The 23,007-nt window shown below is 42.8% G+C and overlaps 1 protein-coding gene across 8 annotated transcripts in view; it reads right to left on the reverse strand.

The window, feature by feature from the left end:
* Positions 1-23,007, reverse strand: part of FBXO34 (F-box protein 34) — a 90,556-nt gene that overhangs the window by 14,927 nt on the left and 52,622 nt on the right. For 6 of the 8 annotated variants that reach the window (XM_019645130.1, XM_019645145.1, XM_019645152.1 and 3 more), the window contains one exon: positions 5,616-8,839. The exons of 1 other annotated variant lie outside the window; for it this stretch is intronic. In XM_019645130.1, coding sequence (XP_019500675.1) covers positions 6,688-8,839 — 2,152 coding nt within the window. In that variant the 3' untranslated portion in view covers positions 5,616-6,687. Of the gene's footprint in view, positions 1-5,615; positions 8,840-21,271; positions 21,335-23,007 lie in introns of those variants that run through there. One more of the 8 variants, XM_019645163.1, reaches the window with a different exon arrangement.

Consider the following 23,007-nt stretch of genomic DNA (forward strand, 5'->3'; position numbering starts at 1 on the left):
GGGGCTGCAGTGGGGTACCGTGAGTGGCCGGCAGCTGGTGTGAGCTGCCAAGAGCCGCGGTGAGCAGCCGTCCAGAGGCCGGCGACCAATCTGCCTCACCCGGGAAGGGCACAATGATGGTGCCAACATGAGCCAGTGAAGCAACGTCCTCCACAGCTGGACTGGGGAACAAAAGGACAGCAACTTGTCTGTTCCCCTTCCCCGATTCCCCACCGCTGTTCCCCTCCCCCAATTCCCCAATAAAATCTTTTATAAAGAAAAAAAAAAGTTAATGGACTGTAACTTAAAAAGGAAACCCCAGTAGATTATCATCAGATTTTTCAGGGGAAATCTTACAAGCTAAGAGAGAGTTGAAATGAAACATTCAAAATATTGGAGAGAAACCACCAGCCAAGAAGAATACAACAATACAGCAAAGTTATCCTTTAGATGTGGAAGAGAAATCAAGGCTTCTCCAGACAAACGAAGCTGAAGGAATTTACCACCACAAGATCTGCATTACAAGAAATGTTGAAAGGAGCTCTTCTACCTGAAACAAAAAGACAAAAGTTTACAAAACTTGGATGAAGGACAGAAGCAGGAAATTGCAACTCTATTTCAGAATAGGGTATTAAACAATTATTAAGGTGAAAGGGGGAAAAAGCATTTTTTAAAAAAAACTATAACTTCTGCAATTTGGAAACAAACAGCATAAAAGGGATGAATTGTGACAACAAAATTTAAAAAGGGAGGAGGAAAAGGACTGAACTTGCACAGGTGAGGGAAGATGCAATGAGAAGGAAAATGTATGAAACTTTTTACATAAACCAAATGGTTTATGTAAAAAAGTAACAAATGAACAAAAACAAACTCATCCAGACAACAAAGTGGCTGTTACCGAAGGAGGAGGAGGGTGAAGTGGGGAAAGGGTCAAATATGTTAATGGAGGGAAGCTAGAGGCAGGTGGTGACCGCAAGCACACAGATGTCAGATTACAGTCTTGTACACCTGGAAAGTATACAATGTTAACTAGTGTTTTTTATAAGCTTCACTTTAAAAAGAAGAAATGCAGGATTTGGGGCACCACCTCAGACCCACTTGCTCTTCATTTCGGTAATTCCTCTGTACATTAATATTTAAAAAGCATTGATCTAGAGCAGTGCTGTCTAATGGAAATGATGTAACCCACATGCATGATTTACAATTTTCTGGTAGTCTCATTAAAGAAGTAAACCATTTTATATTTTTTATATTTTAATTGAAGATATCCAGAAATACTATTTCAACATGTAATCAATATGAAAATACTAAGCTATGGGTGGGGGGAAAAGGAGGGTCTGTTGGAGGGTCCATTTGTATTCTTGCCCTAGGCCACAAAAATATCCAGGAAGGGCTTGCTCCTCCTTGAATTAGCTCATTTTGGGCGTGCCAGCAGTTTCCTGCTGAGACCCTGTGCAATAAAAAGCCTCTTCGGACACAGACTAGAAGCAAGTTGAGGGGCCTGAGGCCAAGACTACTGGTCATAGAAAAGGAAAAGTTCATGCGAGAAGCCCCAGCTTGGGCTCTGGGGCAGCCAAGTCACTCTCTGCTTAGGAGTCAGTCAGGGCTGGGGTGGAAGAACCGTTCGCGGCAGGCCAGGCACCCTGTGGCTGACTGCTCAGCTGCCTACATAGAGGTGGCTGGTGGGGCAGGCCAGGGGAAGGCCCACAGCTCAGTCCCGGAACAGGGAAGGCTGGTGGGCCCAGCCTGGTGGCTCCATCCCTACCCTCCCACCAGACCCCAAACACTCAGCTGTGCAAACGGGGCATGTAACCTCATGATGGATAGGGGACTGACACTTATATTACACTGATTGTTTGGCAACTACTTGATTTTAACGTGTTTTTTTTTAACTGCATCAATCTCTTCATACTACTAAATAGACATCTGGAAATTCCAGTTTTTAAAGCAACTGTTTGATTCTCTGAATGGAGGAGGGAGTGGAAAGAAAGGAGGGACATAGTTTAAATAGCACAGGTAATTCTACCCCGGTTAACTGGGAGGTGGGATCTGCTATTCCCCAAGTCTCAGTTTCGGCACACTGCTCATCATCACTCAGCAAGAGTACCCGAGTACCCCGTCTTACACGGCTTCTGCATTTCCCACCACTCACACGGCATAGAGCATCCTCCAGGGTGGCTGACACAATTTCCACAAGTAATTTCAGCTGTATGTCATTTTTACCCCTAATTGCTAACTTTAGAACCTAATCCCTGTTGTTTTATTCCAAGGACAAAGGCAAAACATTTACTAGAGACTTCTCATTTTTATAGCCCACCTTAACCCCCCAAAAAATGTGAGACCAAGAATGCCAAAATTAATTTGTTCTGAGGTCTGGTCTCTGCTAACTGAAGAGTGAATGGGGGGGGCGGCTTTGAAGGGGGATAAGTTTTTACTTTTTAAGTAGAGGAACAGCACCTCTAACAAGGGTTGTTGCAGTGTAAGTACCATCTCTGCTCCCTTCCCAGCTACCAACTCCAGTGGCTCTGCTCCTCTAAAATATCAAGATCGAGCAAACTAGAATGGCGTGATGCCTAACTGTGGTTCTGCTTTAAACCAGTTTGGTATAAATACACTGTCAGTCACCCAAGGGCGCATAACCACAATGTTTACTCTTCCTATGAGGTTGTGCAAACACCAGCTATGATCACAAATTTAGGAACGGTGTGCATGTCAATAGCAGCATTTCCCACACAGGTACTTTCACCAACTCAGGGATTGCAACACTAGCTTGTTTGAACCCAAAGGGAAAACAGGATAGAAAGTATCAGATTACCTGAGTGTCAGACGCTGTGCACAGCAGAGAATGCATTTAAAAGGCAGCACAGTCGATAACACCAGCTCTTATTGGGGTGCAGTCTGCGGTGTACAGCAAGAAAGGTTTGGTGCAGGCTGGCTTTCCTGTTTCTGGTTTTGAAGCGGTAGGATGAAGGAGAGGATGAATAGCCAGTCTGCTGAGTGGAGAAGGAAGGAGGCAGAGCCATGGAAAACACCCGGGAATGCCCACATAATAACTGTCTGAGGCCAGTCCAAGAAGGTTGGCAGGGAGGGCCTGACAAGTTAGAAGGGATGTTTGGACAGCGCCCAGGAGGGGAACTTCTAGAGCAGGCGTAACCCTCAGCCCAAAGCAGCCTGCGGGCAAGGAGTCACTAGCAACAGCACAGCCCAGATCGTACCAATGCATACCTGGCAGTTACCCAGCAAAACGCCCAGGGCTGCCGTGGAGCGTCCCAAAGCAAGACTGTTCCATGGTATCAGCTGTGGCCAGAGGAAAAGACCTTCCTATATCCCTTTATCCTCACGTCAGGCTTCTGATACTAGATGGGAAATTACAGTATAACCCAGCACAGGAAGGGCCTGCCAGCACGAACCACCTTAAGATGGTCACTAGAAAGACACATTTTATGGACACTGGGGATGGCAGGACCACGCTGCCTCTCTGAGCTGGGTGAAGTCCAGATACAAGCACGGAAAGGAAGTGTTAGATGTGTGCAGGGTGCACCCAGCCAAACAAGGTGGGCAGGCGAGGTGGGGGTCCCAAAGAAGGGGCCCCCCGAGCACGGAGCCATGTGTGCTGAAGCAGGTTATATGGCCATTGTGAATGACCCTTTTACACAGCCATTCTGAAGCCAGTCATTTTGACAAGGCCTGAAAATTTTTACTCTCAGCCCTTTTTCCATTTCCAATTCATCCCTTCCTTGGATATATCACCCACAGGGCAGGGGACAAAGCCACATTGCTTGAGGCGGGGGAGAAGCTCTCTGATTCTCCCAGATTTCTCTAATTCTGGTTTTTCTTTCAAATGGTGAAGTGGGAGATAAAAACTAGGCCAGGCATATCAGAGCCTCTGAGCAAAAGCTGAGGGGAGGTTTGATTTGGTGGGGGAAGGGGAGAGGCTAGGACCCTGGCACCCACGTGGTTTCCTCTTACAAGGCTGAGACTCACAGCAATGCAGGAAGGCAGGCTGCAGGACTTAAAAAGTGGGCTGGTTTCCCGGGCTTGGCACTAGGGGGCTCTGAAGCACAGAATCTTTGTCCTAAGGGGAAAGCTGCACTTGTCTAGACATGAAGACCTGGGAGGAGGTGCCCTTTGATGCCACCTGCTCAAATGCTCTCTCGTTCAGACAGCGCTGGAAACTGGGTCCTGCCACATAGTTCAAAAGGGAAAACTGCATGCCAAGATGGGGCTGGGGCATTCCACCGTGTTCTCTAGTCTTGGTCAGTTTAGCCCCTCAGAGGCCAAGCTTTGTGTCCCTCGTGAAAACCAGATCCGGAATGGCTGACTTGGGAAACCCAACCAAGGGTCGTTTATCCTGTGTGTCCACCCACCCTGGGCAGATGTAGAACCAAACAGCCAGTGACAGTGATAACTAACATTTTACTGGGCACTTAACCACACACCAAGCTGTCCTCTTAAGTCCTCTGTGTGTGTGTGTGTGTGTGTGTACGTGTACCTCCTTTAATCCTAAATTAGGAATCATAACAAGTCTGCCGGGAAGGCACACTTAGATTGCCAGTCTAGGGCAAACCACAGGAGGGCGACAAGCCTGGACACTTCAGCCCAAGGAGACGCGGGTTGAAAAGCATTTTCTTCTTCTTGTATAAGTAAGTTATATATAACTTCCTAAGTTACATAAATGTCTACTCACTATGTTGTACACGTGAAACTAACATAATGTCAACTGTAACTGAAAAAATGTTTAATTTAAAAAAAGTATTTCCAGCATACCTCAGCTAGGGCAAGTCATGAAGACAGACACTGATACCTCGAAGAAAAGCAAGCTGTCTTAGTCTCTTGGTCCTGTGTCCCAGTCAGCGAGCCCACAGGCTCCAGCCTCTCAGAAGTATCACTACCATGTGTCTGAAGGGGGCAGACCTGTCAGCATCAAGAAACACTTCAGTGTTAGTACCCGCTTTTCAGGGAGGAGCAGCTACTGGAGAAGCAGCCACAGGTTCCAGTACGGAAGCTGCTCCGTGGCCACCCACTGCCTCAGCCACAGGCAACCCTGGCTCCGCCTGGCTCCAGGGCTGCCCCCTCCGCTTGGCCGACCTAGCCCGAGCCTGCTCAGCCTTTACCTTTCTCCTTCAGGACCATCGCAGCACAGCCCTCCCTCATCACGTCCCCATCAGCCTCCCCAGGAACATCTGCCGCAGCCCGCATCTTACACGGGTGACAGGGTGTTTGGGTGAGTACTTGATTTCAAGCCACCTAGTTTTTAGATGCTCCACAGCAGCTTTCTGGGGTGCGATACCTCCCAACACCTCCAAGCAATACATGACCACAGGCCTGAATACATCCTCAGTGACTTCTGAACAATTAATTACGCCAGGACAAGTTGTAAGAATGTCCTAGGTATATAATGCCTCATCCAACAGGATATACAGTGGGTGTTAAGCAGATGACAAATTCAAAATAAGTGTCACAGGTTGCAAAAATGGAAGCTCATAATTTACATACAGTCTCTTTGGTAGTTGAAAAAAAATTCTCTCCCCCTCCCCATAACAATTCCAAAATAGTTTTTAATTCTTACAACTTAATTTACAACACCCTTCTTTGTTACTTCATAAGAGGAGGGGAAAAAATCTGTAAAACTCAGGTCCCATTTAAGATGCATGTTTTTATTGAAATTTAAAAAAAAATTTTGTAACCAGACAGAAAGAATAAAGTAGACAAGAATGTTATAATCTGACTATATAATATTCTCTCATTCTTGGTGGATCACTAAAATATAACAAAGGATTGCTCTCTATGCTAATTTTAAAGTTGTCCAGTTAAACCATTATTTATTTGGTATCTTTTCAACAGGTTAACCTCTTAACTATTTAGAGTTTCTTCTCGAAACATTCATATATTATACAGGAAACATTCATAGTTTATTTGGGAAACATTCATAGTTTATACAGGATGTACAAATTTGAGACGATTAAAAAAAAACCTCACAACTGTAGCCGCAACACTACACTAGCTGCGTTGTGGTGATTACGTTGTTCAATCAGCGTCCACTACACACAACTGGATTTTAATGGTGTTATTTACAGAGGGGCCCAAAGCACTCATCTAAGGTAAAGGCGCTCGGGTTTAATGTGCACTTTCACAGCCCTATGAAAACACAACCATTATATACACTGTAAACACCATAGGGCATGAAATCCATCCCGACCACAAACATCCATCTCACAGGATCAAGCATACGAGGTGTAGGTAAGGTGCCTGCCTTTTCCTTTGTAAGCATACTGCTCATCCAAGAGAGCTGCTCTTCTCTTCATAGGACACTATTCACTTCTTTCATATATGGTGCCAGTGCTCAAAACTTTTCCGGAACCCTTTAGGGGGATCGCCTGCACAGTCTTCTGAACATCCTTGATGGTGGCAAGTCTTTGTCCTTTGAGGATGGATTTGATTTGGGAAAACAGGCATAATTACTCACAGCAAAGTGAATCAAACTGTGGGCTACCACCCTGGATCAAACGTGAGGCGCCACCATAAAACAGAGACCAATTTTCTTGTACAGCGTGTAAAGTAAATGCCTGAGCAGTGGCAGTCCTGACAGAGTAAGTACAGGTCCTCCTGGCGTGGTGACTCGGAGGGGCAACAACACACTTGAACGGTATGTCCAGGTGGTGGTTTGCAGTTTCAAAAATCAGCATTTTGCCGCCTCTAACACAGACTTTAATATTCCTCTTCAGTTTCAGTCCCTTTCGCTTTCTTATGGATTGCCCGATTGAAGCTGTGGCAAGCAGGGACCCAGTGATTGTCGTGAAGCCCCAGCTTACAGCCAGGGAAGCCCTTCTGAGACCGGTGGCAGCACATCCAGTACCCCGGCCCGTAGGGCAGTGCCTGGCAATAGGGCTTGGGGTGCCACCGGCACAGGGACACATCCCCCTTCACATATTTTTTCTTGCACTGCTTGCAAGGATCCTCTCGATAGCGCGGGTCACGAACCCAGCGAGAATCTGCTGGCCTGATGTTGTAGTATTCGATGATAAACTTGAAATAGCAGCAGGTACACTTAAGAGCCACTAAACTCTTGGTGGGAAGTAACCTGAAGATTTTCACCATAATGTGGTGGGGTAGGAAAGCCATGTACTGCTGAGGCTCCAAGAGCTGCTGGATTTTAAACCTGGTCTCTAGAAAGTCATGAGACACCTGCTTCTTCCAACTGGACGCCTCAAGCACCAGTACTGTACTTTCTGCAGGAGAGGCTGGCGGGACAAAGGAATCGGCTGAAACGCTTTTTTCCTTGGATGCACTGCCAGCCTCAGCAGGATCTTCAAGCTGGTCGGCCTGGGAAGACTCTTTTATTGTGCTTTCATTCAACTGGGAACAGTCCGACTGGTGCTGACCCTGTGGCAGAAAAAACAACATCCCTGGAAGTGGGTCTTCACAGGACTTCAAACTACAAGGCTGGTCTTTCTCTACCTTGGACACAGCGATACTAATGCACACGGATTCGTTTCTTCTCTGATCAGGATTGTGGCTAGTGAGTGGCACCAGCTCTCTACTCATACAATCAACAGCATCTGTGGGCAACTCAATGGCTTGGGGACACGTACGAGGAAGAAAAGGTGCCTCAACAAGTTCCTCTGTCATTTCCACATCGTATCTATTGCTGTTTTTCACAGCAGTTTGCTGATCTGGCTCTAACGCTGCACTGTCCCTGTGGAAACTCACACCGGCTGGCAGTGAGGGACAGCCCCGAGGAGCACCATCCCAGGCCTGGTCCCCCTTAAGAGAACAGCTGTCAACTCTCGAGGGGCCACAGTCCACAGATCCAGACTCCACGGGATTCACCTGAGTGTCAGGTGCCTCCAAGGCGCCTTTGTTTGTTTTGCTTTCATCGGCCTGAGTGCCATTTGCAAGCAACACCCGGCCTACATTCCGCCGGAAGCTGTTATTCCTCGAGAGGCTCCCAGGCTCACGCTGGCTCTGCCGCTTCAGACACTCAGACTCCAGCCTGGCTACCATGTCGAGGACACGGATTGGCTCACTCTGTGGTTCACCAACCTCAGGATTTCCCCTTTCCGTGGGTTCTTCACAAGCTCCTGGGGCAGAGAAGGGCTCAGAGGCGGGGGGCACACCCCTGGATTGCCCAGAAAACCTCACCATGGCAGGTGCGTTAGTGCAGTTTTTTGCACAACTGGCAAGCAGAGCACTGGCTCTTTGCTCAAGGAAGGCAACCATCTGTACGACCGACAGAGGCCTCCCAGCATAGACGCTGTCCCCACTGTCACTCACATAATGCACAGAACAGTGCTCAATGCCACACGCAAAAGGCTCAGGCTGGTAGCACCTGCTGTTGACTTCCCTCATCCTTTCTAACTGTATCTTGGCTTTTTTAAGATCCCCTGATTTTTTTCTTCTTTTAGTAGCTCTCCCATCAATATCCCAGGAGCTTTTGATTTTCATAGAGCCTATCCTATTGCTACACTGGTGGGCTGCAAAGAATGCAATTTTCTCCTTGGTATTTCCCGGTTTCACCACAGCCCAGATATCAAGCGGCCCCTCTCCTTCTTCACCCTGGTGGATTGTCGCAGATGGCGCATTCTTCTTGGTTTTAACATTCACGCTGCTCTCTACAGGACTCTTCCCACTCATGCTGCACGGAACATTTGGAGAAAGGATCCCAAAAGGCTTTCGAGATGATGCTTTACCAGGAGCGCTGGAAGGAAAGACACTGGGTTTCATGTAGCTAGCTTTGCATTTTTCATCATTTAGGGCTTCTTGGTGGCTTGTGGGAGTTCTCAGAGTTTCCTTGCTGACTTCCAGAGGCAGCACTTTCTTCTGGAGTTTCCAATATGGCTTTAGGTGCATAACAGAGGCTCTACAGAAAAGAAATATACATTTCATTACGATACTGATTTTGTTTTTAGGCAAGATTTTTATTTTTTTAACTTACATTTAGATGGTTCAAGCACGTAATAGAAACATTTTTAGCAATTCACTAAATCTTTACCAACTCTCATTTCAATTAATTTAAATGTACAGATCAAGAAGAACAAAAGCAAAATCACTACTTTCCATGGCGTATCGGCCAGAAAACCAGTGAATTTCCGACTCAGTGAACAGGCTGAATTTTAGAAAGCTGACATTAGCTAACATTCTCTATATAAAATTGGTCTTTTAAATGTAAAGAAATTTGAACTGACCAAAAATACCCCAGTAAGTAAAAGACACAGTATAGAAGAAAGGAAAATAGAAAAGGAACTTGTCCAGAATCCCTAGTGTCTAAGTAATCACAACAAGCATGTTATTGGTTGCAAAAGTCTTATCAAAATCATTATATTGCTTCCTAAGGTATTTCCGTACTGTTGAATATTCCGATGTCTGTAATTTTTCACCTGTTTGCTTATGTACTTGCCCACCTATAAGTCTTGATTTTCTAAATAACCTATTTGCATAAGCTCCTGTCAATTTTTCTGCAAATATCATAAATCAAATCTAGAACCCATAATGCTTATTAATTCTAAAAAAAATTTGAACTAGTTCAAAGGAAGTACCTTGTTCTGCTCCCTGACCTGGGGTAGAGATGGGAGCCATTTTTAAAAATCAGACAGAAAGATGATTACATGCAGAGATCTGCTCTAGCCCTTGCCGTGTCACTAACTAACCAGAGTGATTCTACCTTGGACAAGTCATTTCTTCTCTGACTTGGAGTTGAAATGTTAACTAAGGGGTTGGAATAGTAGATTATCTATATAATGATCTCATCAATTTATACTTCAAAATAGCCTGTTGCTACACAGAGCACCCTGAGGAAAGTGTTTTGTAGAGATGCCTGGCCTCTTGCAAAATAAACTGCAGACCTAAATAAACATCCACAGTCTCAGGTTGATGGGAGTGCGGCACGAGCCCCATGGGTCTGAGCACATGGAGTATGACCTAGTCTCACTCATGGGGACACCAATCTAAGATATACACGTTGAGCAACTCAGCATATTCCTCTCTGATTTGCTCCCTAATGTTTCCTGAGTGTCTACAATATGGCAACCTCTGTGGTAACTGCTTTCAGACATCAGTTTTGTTTTTGTTTTTGTTTTTTAGCTGAGCCATCCTGCCACCTGTTGGCAGCTCAGCGGCAAATCAGCTCTGGCGGGGCATCAAACCGCTGTTGCTCAGAGCTCAAACTCTTGCGCGAGCTCTTAACCAACTGAGCCACTCAGCCGGCCCCAGACATCAGTTTTAATTGTCAAGAATGAAAGTGGTCATCCAGAACAAGTTTACCTTTCATTTCAACTTTTAATTCTGAGAATCTAGTCTCAGCTAAAAGAAGAAATATGGATATGAATATCTTCTAGCTAGGTAAAGAGAAATCTTGCATTTAAGGCACACAAGGTACCTTTTAAAAGATATCCCTGAAATATATCAGATTAGTTTGTTTCTGATCTTCGGCAATTTATATCATAAATCTGTAATAATCTTTCCCTTTTCTGCATTGTAACATTTTTAGTTTTCTATCATTATATCCTATAATTTAGTCTTATAAAAGAACCACCCAGAATTCCTCAAGAACAAGAGGAAGAGATATGAATATAATAGATAAATGAATAAAAGAGGCACATCTAGTGCGATCTCTGTGTCAACAATTTTCTGGTTTTTCATCTCTCTTCAAATCCTAAGTAATGACAGAAATGGAGGTTGCTGAAAACTCCACTCAGTTCTCACATAATGATCTCATTACAGAATGTGAATAAACTTGAACTTCTGCAGTATGTGTGCCATTCGGCACTGCACAGCATGTTCTCTTTGCCTTCCACCCACACACATTATTTTGGGTGCTAAATTGATAGGCAGGAACATTAAGAAGAAACTAATGTGATCACAGGCGGCTTTTGTTTGCATTTATTAACCTGTAAAGTCAGCTCAAATGACATATTACTAATGGATAAGGTTTTAGCATGATTAAACAGGAGATGATCCCAGGGAACAGAAGTGAGGGAAGGAAAGGTACAACAGGGAAGGAGGCAAGCTAATAAGGTCATTTGATGCAATGGGGTGACTGCTGGAGGGTGGGGGGCGATTTGTGGGTCCCCTGAAGGAGGCAGGACATTTAGGCTCATGTTCCCAACTGGCTGAAGGCTGCTTGGGGTATTAACCTCTTCCCTTCCTTGAATGCTGGTCTTGAGGGCCTGAGGCAGAAAATGGAAATGTGCTAGCAAGACTTAGAGGAAGATACGGCCGAAATCTGAGTTCTGGTTGAAATCTGGACCACATGGATATGAGCAGGGCATCAGGGGCTTCTGCTGCAAAGATCCACAGAATAAAAACTCTACATCTCTCTCTAACAGATTACACCAGATGGTGGCGCTTTCCCCACCCCCATCTAATTCCCCCAAACAGGCACTGCAGAAAGCTCCGCTAGGTTTCCATGGTTGCCAATCCTTCCTCTCAATTGTATTTTTAAAGTTTGCCATAATAAAGTCCTGCTCTCTTGAAATTAAATAAAATGCAGGCTTATAGCACCTACCTATACATGAGTGTTCCTTAGATGCTCAGAAATGTCCCTGTAAAAATGTAAGATCCCTGGGCCTACTGAATCAGAATTTCTGGGACTGGGCCTAGAATCTGTTTTTAACCTCAGATTTAATTTGGAAGGAACTTTAAAGGTCATGTGTAAGAGTGTCAGTGGGATTGTGGACTTGGGCTGGGCTGGGGTAGCCGGGCTACCTCCACAGGGCTGAGGTGGAAATGCCCAACAAAAAGGCACGCCGACCTGCCACACTGAGGCATTTATTCCAACAGTTGGGTGAAGACAGACCCGTCTTCTTGTTAATCTCTTTAAAGCAGAAAAAGTTAATGGCTTTTTTATTGTCAAATTTCCTCTTCAACTCCAACTCCTAAATTTCTCTGAAACTGCCTTCCCAGCTCTCTTCTCTTCCCTGGCCCTTAAACATCTTTGTTCCTCAGAGTTCTTTGTTTCTCTAGAGCAGTGGTTCTCAACCTTTCACAGGGATCGCCTGGGACCATCGGAAAACACATATTTTCGATGGTCTTAGGAACCGAGACACTGCTCCTCTATCCGTCTCCAGGCCCACATGCAGATACGCCCACATACGAGTACCCGGTGACCCCTGTGAAAGGGTCGTTCGACCCCCAAAGGGGTCGCAACCCACAGGTTGAGAACCGCTGCTCTAGATCATTATGACTCTTAAGCCATGTATCTAAGTGTTCCTTACAGTTTTAATGACCACAAATTGATGACTCTCCAGTGATGTGTTCTCCCAAAATTCATATCCTGTTACCTGCCTAGTAGACATACTCACCTGGATAGCAAAAAGAATCTCATAAATCAATACAACTAGTTAATCATCACATCAAGTACCTAGTCAGCCAAGCCAGAACACTGAGTCATTTAGATGCTTCTCCCGGAGCCCCACATCCAATCACCAAGTCACTAATATGCTCCCTCTTCATCCCCAGCACGACAGCCCTAGTTTAAGCAGCCATCTCATCTCTGCGACACAGCTGGTACCTACAGGAAGCCGAACCTCTTTATCAGTGCAGTGCCAGGTGGTGGGGCCTAGGCCAGTCAGCCTATCAGCATCACTCCTGCTTTGCCCGAATTACCATACTTCACATTTAGGAAGCTTGTTCACAGAATCATTACCACAGGGCCAGGTGGATGAAAGCCAGTCATATCACTTAAGATACAAATTTTAAGGCAGCCAGAACCATAAAACTAACATAACAGCTTCAAAATTTTTTCATATTAACTGCCACCCATTTCCTTCTATCCATTTATTATCGGAAATTTATTAAACACTCTGGGCTGGATATTACTGGTGCAATTATGAACAAGACATAACCACTGCCTCTAAGAAGATAGAAAAGTAAATAGGCAATTACAATAGAATGTGACAGATAAGGGCAGTGCTGGTGCTGGGTGAGCTGGGGGGCCCGGAGGGGGTTACAGAAAAGGAAGGAGTGTGTGGAGGGAGGAGAGGGGCCCCCCGGCACCAAGCTCAGTCTGGAGGGTGTAGAAAGAGGTGAGTGAAGCCCTGATTTTTAAGCTAAGCCCTGACGGAAGATAAATGAAGTCTTAAGAGATTCAAAATTAGTGGGGCTTCTGGGAAACAGGTCGGTGAGAAACAACCAGGGTCCAAGCTCAGGTGCCATGAGTGGAGAGACAACAAGGAAATGGATCAGTACGGAAGGACAAGGCAGGATTTTAGCTGCTGATTATAAATGGAAGTTGAGGGAGAGGAGACAGCGCCTCCTCATCTTACGGCTTCAGCCACTGGATGAAAAGGGGTACCTTTTAATGAGATGGTGACAAAGGTAGCTGAGCAGATTTGGAGCAGGGGAAGCCAAGGTAAGTTCAATTTTAAGAAATGTTGCCTGCAAGACAGAGCTATCTAGTAGTAGGCAGGCTGACACATGTCTGGCCAAGAGAATAGAGGAAAGGAACAAGAAAGTTGTCATGGAAACGTTTCAATAAGAAAAAGTTTTCTGGATAGAGATTAGAGATGTCTTTTCCCAAAATTTTCGGTTACATATGTTACTGATATAATCAGAAGGGGAAAAAAGTACATAAAGGGAAGGAGGTCACTTGTAGATCCCACAGCAAGGCCAGATCCCTGGTGACCCCGCAGTGAGGAACTACACTGGGTGAGTAGTTCATGATGGAGGAGTGACTGGAAGGTGAGAAAGGGAACCTTAGCAACTCTTTCACAGAACTTTGCTGTGAGAAAGTCTTTGTATTTACCTGCCGCCTTAATTCCTGTCCAGGAATAAGGTGAGATATAACAATGAATCAATTAAAACTTGAACAACTTTCCTCCAGTAGAGGCCAAAATCCTACTTTCAAATAATTCCAGTATTCCTTTTAGACTGTAACTTCTGATGTCAGCTCCAAAAAGCTAGAAAAAACTCTCACCTAAACTATCGTGTACAATCCCCAAATGAAGCCACGGAAGAGAATTTAACTTTGCTTAGAAATAAAAGTGCTTGGATAGCTCCCAAAGTCTAAAGGGTCATAGTAACTGTTGTCTGGAGGGATGAACTTGATCAATGAGCAGTCAAGAGGCTGCATGGGGTTAGAACCAAGGGGGCGTGGAAGGAGACAGACAGGGTTTCTTCGTGCTAACAGGCTTAATGCTAATAGGAAGCCTAACATGAAAGGCAGTGCTTTCTAAATTGTCACTACCGTCTGTGGTGCCTTGCCTACCAAAACAGATTAGCAGAAAAAAATTTTTGTAATTAAAAAAAAACCAAAAAACAGGTTAGAAGATAAGGCATTTCCTGTGTCTTTCTGCTTCATTAAAGGTACAAGAATGCTAATTCCAAAAAGGAGTCATCCTTTATTAGCATGAGCTACACTTTATTTACAAAATGTCAGAGGAATAAAAACAGAATAGTCCCTGAAAGACCCCTCCCATGGTACCTTCAGAGGGAAATACAATAGTATACCATAAGTAAGTTCACTGTCTTTTTAAAAATGTCAAAGCTTCCAGAGAAGAGAACATCTTATGACTGCCTTCTTCATTGGACCATTACAGAAATGATTAGCAACTCGAGCAAGGTACCACATGTATATATAATGAAATCCTTGCTTTTGCAAATGAAGTAACATAGCTAAAATGATTTTGAAGACCAACAGCTAGATAGTGGTAGAATTAAGATCAGAATCAGGTAACAGTCTCCTGGATCTATACTTTCCTTACTACCAAAAAAAAAAAAAAGCATATAAAACCCTAGGTTCAGTTATGACACAAATAAAATTAAATAATTCTGACAGCATCTTCAAAGAACTTTCATCTTACAAATTGGGTCAATTTTTTTTAGGTGCCACATAAAACCTCTACACAGAACTGGGATGAATAAAGCAGACGTATCATATCACATAGGAAGCCACGCTAAAGTAGAAGTATATAGAAACTGTAAAGTAGAAAAAGTGCCAAGACCAGGAGGGTGTGAATACAGGCAGAGGCATTAGAAAAAACTTCCCTCCATAAGCCCCTAGGAACTGGCAGAATGCATCCAACTCCCACAGAGCAACTTAACACAAAAACCAGAACAAACTCAAGTCAGAAAAGATGGTATTTCTCAAACTGCGCTCCCAAATATTTGGGGCTGACTTTTTTTCGGGGAGAGAGGTTACTCCTTTTTTTCTTAGGGAGTATTTTCTAAAGCCATTTCATGGAACTTTGAACTTTGCCTCAGGAGTTGGATGGTTAGTAATGCACAATTTAATGGAAAAACCCTTAATAGATACTGAGTAATCCAGAGAATAGCCTTTGGAAACACACACACACACACACACACACACACGCGCGCGATTTTCAAGAGTTCCTTGTTCATAGCTTTCATCATTCTTAGAATTCACAACAATATTTAAGTACAGCACATATCTGCTTCACAGTTACCTATAATACAGATTGGATACCATGATTAAAGACCAAACAAAGCTAACTTCCAGAAAATAAAGGCTATGATAAACTTGACGGGGCGCAACCAAGTATATAAAACATACTGTAAAGGTATATTACAAGTGGGGAATGGTAGCCATTGCTTTGCTCTTCCATTGTGATCACAACAGAAGTGACACCTAACACAGTTTAACATTATTGCAAAATATTGGATTATGCTGGTTTACATGGGTCCCCATCCCCCCTTTTCCTGGAGTGGGGGAAAAGGAGAGGGCCTGGAGGGAAGAACACTTGCTCAGGCTGTTGTGAATTATTAAATAACAGCTGGGGATACAGACAAACTGAAGTATTCCATTTTGCTAAAATTACATTTATTATCTAAGGTAACCCAGTGAACAGCAGTTCACAAAGTTACTTCCCATTGCTCCTGTGACATAATGCCAAACAGAAAACTCTGGCATATCACAATTTATTGCCACCTAAGCTGATAAGACATTTACAGTTTGGTGGCCCAGCCGGAATAAACATCAAATCCAAATGAAACGCAATAAAGTTTAATTGCCCCCAAATCATTAATATATTTTGAAAAGTACATTGAGCATTAGCAAGAAAATTCTATCTCCACAGATTTTGAGATATTCAGCATTCCTGTTAAAATCCTCTTGCTTATTTTTCCTATCCTAATGTTTCTTACAGAAAACAAAGGAAAAGAAAACTTCTATCCTTTCACATAGCAAACTGTTACGCCCTTAAATGAGCTGATGCTTTTTTCTACTTTGAAACCAATCATTCTTCCACCTATATTTTATATAAATCTATATATTTTAAGGCAGTAGCAATTTGGACATCACTTGCACATGTAGTACTTTCAAAGAACAGATTGGAGTTTTAACACATGCCCTATTTGACCAAAATGTAACTCGGGCATAAGGATGTCAGCTTCCCCTAGGGGATAAATGTTGAAGATTCAATACAAGCCATGAACACAGTTCAAAAACTCATTAGGTGTCAAAGTTTGATATGAAAAAGAAGAGAACAGCTACTAATACTCAAGTGTACGTGCAACACCATACTGTGCTTGTCTGCCAACACACACACAGCCCCAGCTAGGCTGGGTGCCTCCGGCTTGAGCCAAGCCTCTAACACAGCCAGCTGGGCGCAGGCTGGCACATTAACACCATTACAAGTAACTGAATTTTAAAATGGCTTATCCTTCAGGAAAGAAATAAGGAGGTAAAAAGTCAAAATTCAGGGGAACAAATATTAAGGCACCAAGCAAAACACTTTGATTGCAGTATCAAGGCAGACAAAGGAGCTGGCAAGTTAAGACTTTCGTCAGCAATCTCGGGTTGGGGCGGTGGGGGTGGGGGGATTACCTCAGAAGTAGGACTCATGGCGTACACCACAGTTCTGGCAGTGCCCGGCTCTTTGGTAATTACTCTTGCTTCCAGCACATTCCTCTAGGATCTGTTGACCCAGGACTCAAGTAGCTATCCCTGCACTGACTGGTTAAGGTACACTTGACTAAGTACCGCTTGGAAAGAAATGGGCTTTAAGTCAACAGAAAACTGAAAAAGTTGCTGCTTTTGGGTCTTTTTTAGAGCTTATCAAAGCAATTTAAATATTGGAGTTAAAAACTAGCATTTCTAAATGATAAATGAGAAATTTATACTACAGAAAACCAATCATTAGGCACCAAGAAGCCTATATTGTAATGTTTATCAACAAAAAAATCCCATACTGGGGTTTGTGTCCTTGTCTTCTCTCATATAAAACTACTCTTTGAGTATTCCTTGTAAGTCCTATCCTCTGGAAATTCCTGGATGTATGTACTTACTTAACATGGCTGTAATCATATTGTACAAACAATGTACTTTTTATGACAAGTATTTTCCATGTTATCACAGACCCATCAACTGTAAATACATAATACCAGAATTTATTAAACCATCCTCTCCAACCCTGGACATTATAATGTAACATCTTTATAAATATACTCTCTCATGCATTTAAGGTTATGTCCTTAGGAGTTTCCCAGAAGTGGAATTCCTGAGTCTGTCATAGTGTGAGTGTTTTTATGACGCTATATCTCGCCCAACCACCTTCCAAAGGTGTAGTGCTAACTTACATTGCTACCACCAAGAAAGTCATGCCAGCTTTATGGCAAAGCTTTTGTGGTTTAAAGAGAATTGTATTTATACCTAGGGAAAGAAACCACTGTAGAACCAGAGATAAAAGAGAAATAAGTGAGAACAGAATAACTATTTTTTACACTAGAATAATAATAGCTTTAACAGCTCTAAATGTTTACTGTGTGCCAGGCACAGTTCTAAGCTCACAACCCCCCATTCCCCCCAAAAAATTTAAGTGCACACTCTATCTCCAATTGTAGATGAAGAAACCAAAGCAGAGGGGAGGTGAGGAACTGGCCAGAATCATGCCGCAAGCACATCAGGGAGCCTGGATGCACGCGTGGTCAGGAGCCACAGACCATGCTGTTACTCAGCACACCATGCAACAAGGAAGGGAGCAGGTGAGGGACGCAGGGATGGGGTACTTCTCAGCAAGCTTATTCTCAATACCATAAATGAAGGCTCGGGGGCCGGCCGAGTGGCGTGTTGGTTAGAAGTTGGCTTGGGACGCCAGCTCTGAGCAGCACGGCCCCAGTTCGGATCCCACATGAGGGCCAGTGACGCTGCGCCCTCTACAGCTAAGATGGTGAACAACAGCTCGACCTGGAGCTGGGCTGCCATGAGTCGCCGTCGATGGTGTAGGCTGCAGTGGAGCTGCAGTGGGCTCCAGTAAGCTACCGTGAGTGGCTGGCAGTCGGCATGAGCTGCTGTGAGCCGCTGTGAGCGGCCGTCCAGTGGCCGGTGACCAATCTGCCTCACCCAGAAAGAGCGCAATGATCACAATACCAACATGGGCCAGTGAAGCAACGTCCTCCACAACTAGACTGAAGAACAAAAGGACAGCAACTTGTCTGTTTCCCTCCCCCAGTTCCCCAATAAAATTTTTTAAAATTTAAAAAAATAAAAAAATGAAGACTCAGAAGTCTAACTGGGGAAGGAAGCAGAACTGGGGCTATGCGTTCCAATTGGATGCCATGACTTGATACCTTACTTAAAATTAATCTAGTCATTTATCAAATATTTACCACCCTGCTAAGTGTCAGGCATTGTGATAGACCCTGGGGCTTCAGCATGAATCAAACGAATGGAATTCCTGCCCTCATGGCAAACTCGATTAACACAGATTCATCCCTTAGCCTTTCATTCATTTCCAAATCAAATAGTTTCCAATGTACTGAATCAAGTTACCAAAAGAAGCAGACATCATTAGAAACATTCAAATTTCATTTTTGGCAAAGAGAAACTTCAAAATCTGAACATACAGGCATACCTTGTTTTATTGGGCTTCATTTTATTATGCTTCACAGATGTTGCATTTTTTCCAAATTAAAGGCAAGCCCCCACCAGCAGATTACAACTTGCTTTATTGTGATACTTGCTTTATTGGGGTGGTCTGGAACCGAACCCACAAGATCTCCGAGGTATGCCTGTATTGTCAAAAACTGACAGTCTGCAAGAGGAGTGAGGACAGACGACAGGCGTTACCGGAGAATGTCTGGAAGGGCTGGCAGGACTATACAGAACACACATGGGAGAATACACGGAGATATTGTTCTGGTGTTGATTTATAATAGACTCATTTACAACAATTAAGTGAGAAATGCTAGAGAATAGAAGAGGATGACATTACAATTTAACCACAGGAAAGGGGAAAACTCTAAAATGATAAATCAATAAAGCGTAAGACCAATAAGAACAGGAATTAATATTAATGTTATATCTAGATTTCCTAGGTCCTACCATCTCTTTCAGGTACTAGACTGTGTGAAGCTATACACAACATTTCATCATTTCCCCTAAAACGCACTGGGGCAAAGAGAAAAGTTGTTACCTTGCTATATATACTTTTTATTGTCACTCAGTTACTACTTCTTCACTAGTGTATTAGTTTGCTAGGCTCCCATACAAAATTACCACAGACTGGGGACTTGAACAACAGAAAAGTTACTCCTCACAGTTCTGGAGGCCAGAAGTCCAAGATCAAGGTGTGATCAAGTTTGTTTTCTTCTGAGGCCTCTCTCCTTGGCTTGCAGATGGCTGTCTTCTCACTGTGTCCTCACTTGGTCTTTCCTCTGTGCACATATGCCCCTATATCTATCTTTTGTGTTCAAATTTCCTCTTCTTTTAAGGGCACCAGTTAGATTAATTAGGTCCCACCCTCTCTCCACATTCAGTCACATTCCAAGGTAGGTACTGGGAGTTAGGGCTTCGACATATGAAGGGAGAACAGGCGCACAATTCAGCCCATAACAATGGGGTAAATGTAAGAACTCACAGGTTAAAATTTGATATTTTAAGATCACATAAAAGAAAAATAACCAAGCTATTTTGATTTGATCTCTATATAATCCAAGTTGGCTCAAAAGAACACTTCAAGAGCTCACTGCTCCAATAATAATAAACAGCTGGACAATCTTCTAACTTTCTGCAAAATATGTCTGGAAGGGGAAAAAAATGTTATCATTCCTGCTAATTAAAATCTCATTTGAAAGCAAATGGGCCTCTCCTGAGAAAAGAGCACATATCTACAAAGTTTGCCATTACCGTTTCAGGAGATTCACAAACCACCTGCTTAAGGTTCATCAGGGTCCATGGACTCAGGTTAAAGAGCACTGACGTAAAGGACCGTTCATTATCTCGAGTAAAACCTAAGCGTCCAAAAATGGAACAAAATACTTGAAACAAGTTTATCTTGAAAAATACAGGATATATGATAACCATGTTTACACTTAGCTGTTTCCCAAAGGACTGGAACTAGCTAATGATCAACCAAATAAAATCAGAATACATTTTAATCCTACCAGCCAACACTGAAGGTGGGAAGAGAGAAGAGAGGAGAAACATTATTTCAGAAAATCTAAACTAAGAAAACCTACTGCAATTCAGCACAAAATCTCAGAATAGAAAAGAAACAATAGGTAGACATCACCAGCAGGTTTCTTGTTTACCTAAAGAAGATCCATTATTTTCTACATACCAAACTCAGAGCCAACAAAAATAACATCATGTTGTTAAATTTTAAAACCTGGCTTGTATTCTACTCTCTCTACTCAAAGGTAGTCTCTGACTTTCCTCAAAAAGCAGCTCTGGACAATTGGGCAAAAGAGAAACTTATGTGGAATTCCACTATTCCACCTAGGGAATTCTGTGGAGAATTTCACTAAGATGTAAGCTTCCAAAGACAGGAACCCTTGTCTGCCTGGTTTATTGCGGTTGCCCTAGCTTCACTCAAAAAATGTTTGTTGAATTTGAGTGAATGATGTATTCTAGATGAGACAGCCTGAATCGGGAAAACTGGGTTAAGAATGTACTGGGTCGTAGGAAAAGTCATGACGTATTTTTTCTGTTTTTCGTTGCAAAAATGCGTCATGACTTTTCCGACAACCCAGTAACATCCATCCCTACTGCACAAGCACCTCAACTGGATCACTCTAGCCTTGTGTTGGTTCCAACAAGCTATTAGCAGCAAGATGAAGCCCCAGAAAACAAAACTGCTATTCATTAAAGAGATTTATTATACCATTATTTTCTAGAGAGTTACCTAAAAAATAACTTGCTGAAGAGCCATCTGGCAAACTGCTGAAAAACTTAAATTTTATTTCCTGATCTATCACTTTAATATCCCTTCTATGTCCACTTACACCATCAAAAGTCCAAGTTCATCTGGAAAGCAGACTCAAAATCCCCCAAAGAAAAGTGAAAATCAGGTTTATTCCACTGCACATGTATCTGAAGATTAAATTGAACCATACTTACTAGCTTTCAGTGAGAGAGAGGTCTGCTTCCTTAAGAGCAATGAGCTTGAACAAGATCTGAAGACTGAAGAAGAAAGGCAGTAAGAATGTACGAGGGCAAAGAAGTTAACTATCTGGTCACTTTAAGATTTGTTCAAGAAAATCTCCTCAACCCCACCGCATACTCTTATTGAGCGTCACTGAGCTGGTCAAACCCTCGGCTTTAGACCACTTTCTAGAGCACCAGCTTCAGCTGCCTGCTTTAAATGAAATTCCAATGAGGTAACTGGATTTTTCTCAACAAATTGATTCTTTCCAAAAACAAAAATATTGTTATATTACCAGTATTAATAGAGGACAATTTGAAGGTCCTCAAAGACACGAGTGGGTACCAGAAATCAGATTATCTTTCAAGGCTCCCTTCTACTAAAAAAAAAACCCAAAAAACTACAGCTGTTTTGAAACCAAGGTCTTTAGTAAGTAACACCAAAGCTAACTGAACTAAGGAGGCATATTTTAGACTTTATAGTTCCTGATTCCAAATCAAGCCTAGAACTGATTTTTAGAAAATTAAACACATAAGTTCATTTAAAAAATAATAACTTACACAAGCAGGTAAGACTTTAACACAGAAATTTATATTATACAAGTAGGGGATTTACATACTAATTACAGTGCGTATTTATCCCAAATTAATTTTCCAGCTGGGAAACAGCCATCAGTAAGCGCTCTAAGACAACGTCCTATCTACGATGGACTATGTGGGTCTGAAGTCATTCAGCAGTAATCAGCTACCCAGTACAATATATTGCACATCTTAACAACAAGTCACCTACTGGATTTTAATCACTGCTACAAAGTCATAGAGAAAGAATACTAATTCAAAATACTACTCTTAAAGCCATTAAGTGATGTAAACAAAATTTCATTTCCTGATAGGTTTTGATTCAAAATAAATGGAAGAAATGCTAGAAATAGTTATTGCCATTTTCCAACTTTTAGTGAATAGATCTACACATTGATTATCAGTAGCTAATAAAATCACAAAATTGAAACCAACCAGCCATTATATACTCCTGATGTGGTAAAAAAAAAAAAAAAAAGCACTTGGGGAAAAAATAAAATCAATACTAATCTGGCCAATCCTTTAAAGCCAGCTACCAATTTATAGTTAACACAAGTGAGAAATATGCTGACCACCTAAGGGATACAAAACAGCAAAATCTATACTGGGGGAACTATAGAATAAAATAAGGCTGGTTTCTTCAAGCAAAGTTGGGGGTGGGTGGGCAGTGGAAAAGAGAAAGAGAGAAAGAGAGAGAGAGAGAGAGAGAGAGAGAGAGAGAGAGAGAGAGACCTACACACTAACAGACTTAAGAAACCAAGTATGTTGATCCCAAATCAAACAGACATACCGTAAAAATTACTATTTGTGTATGTATAATATATGTATGTATATTTAAGTCCTCATCTCTTAGATATATATCCTAAAATATTTTTAGATTAAGTTATATGATGTCTGAGATTTCCTTGAAAACAATATAGGCGAGAAGAAATGGTTGGTTGTACAGATCAAACAAGAAAGGCCATGAAGCTGGGTAATAAGTAAGTGCAGGTTTACCACTCTACTGTTTCTGTATTTTTGTACATAACTCAATTTCCCCATAGTTACTGGTTTTAAAAAAGGAGAAATAGGGCCGGCCAAGTGGCGCGATGGTTAAGAACTGGCTTGGGATGCCAGAGGGCCCCGGTTCAGAT

Source organism: Hipposideros armiger, unplaced genomic scaffold (genome assembly GCF_001890085.2).
Source record: "Hipposideros armiger isolate ML-2016 unplaced genomic scaffold, ASM189008v1 scaffold_5, whole genome shotgun sequence".
NCBI classification, from domain to species: domain Eukaryota; kingdom Metazoa; phylum Chordata; class Mammalia; order Chiroptera; family Hipposideridae; genus Hipposideros; species Hipposideros armiger.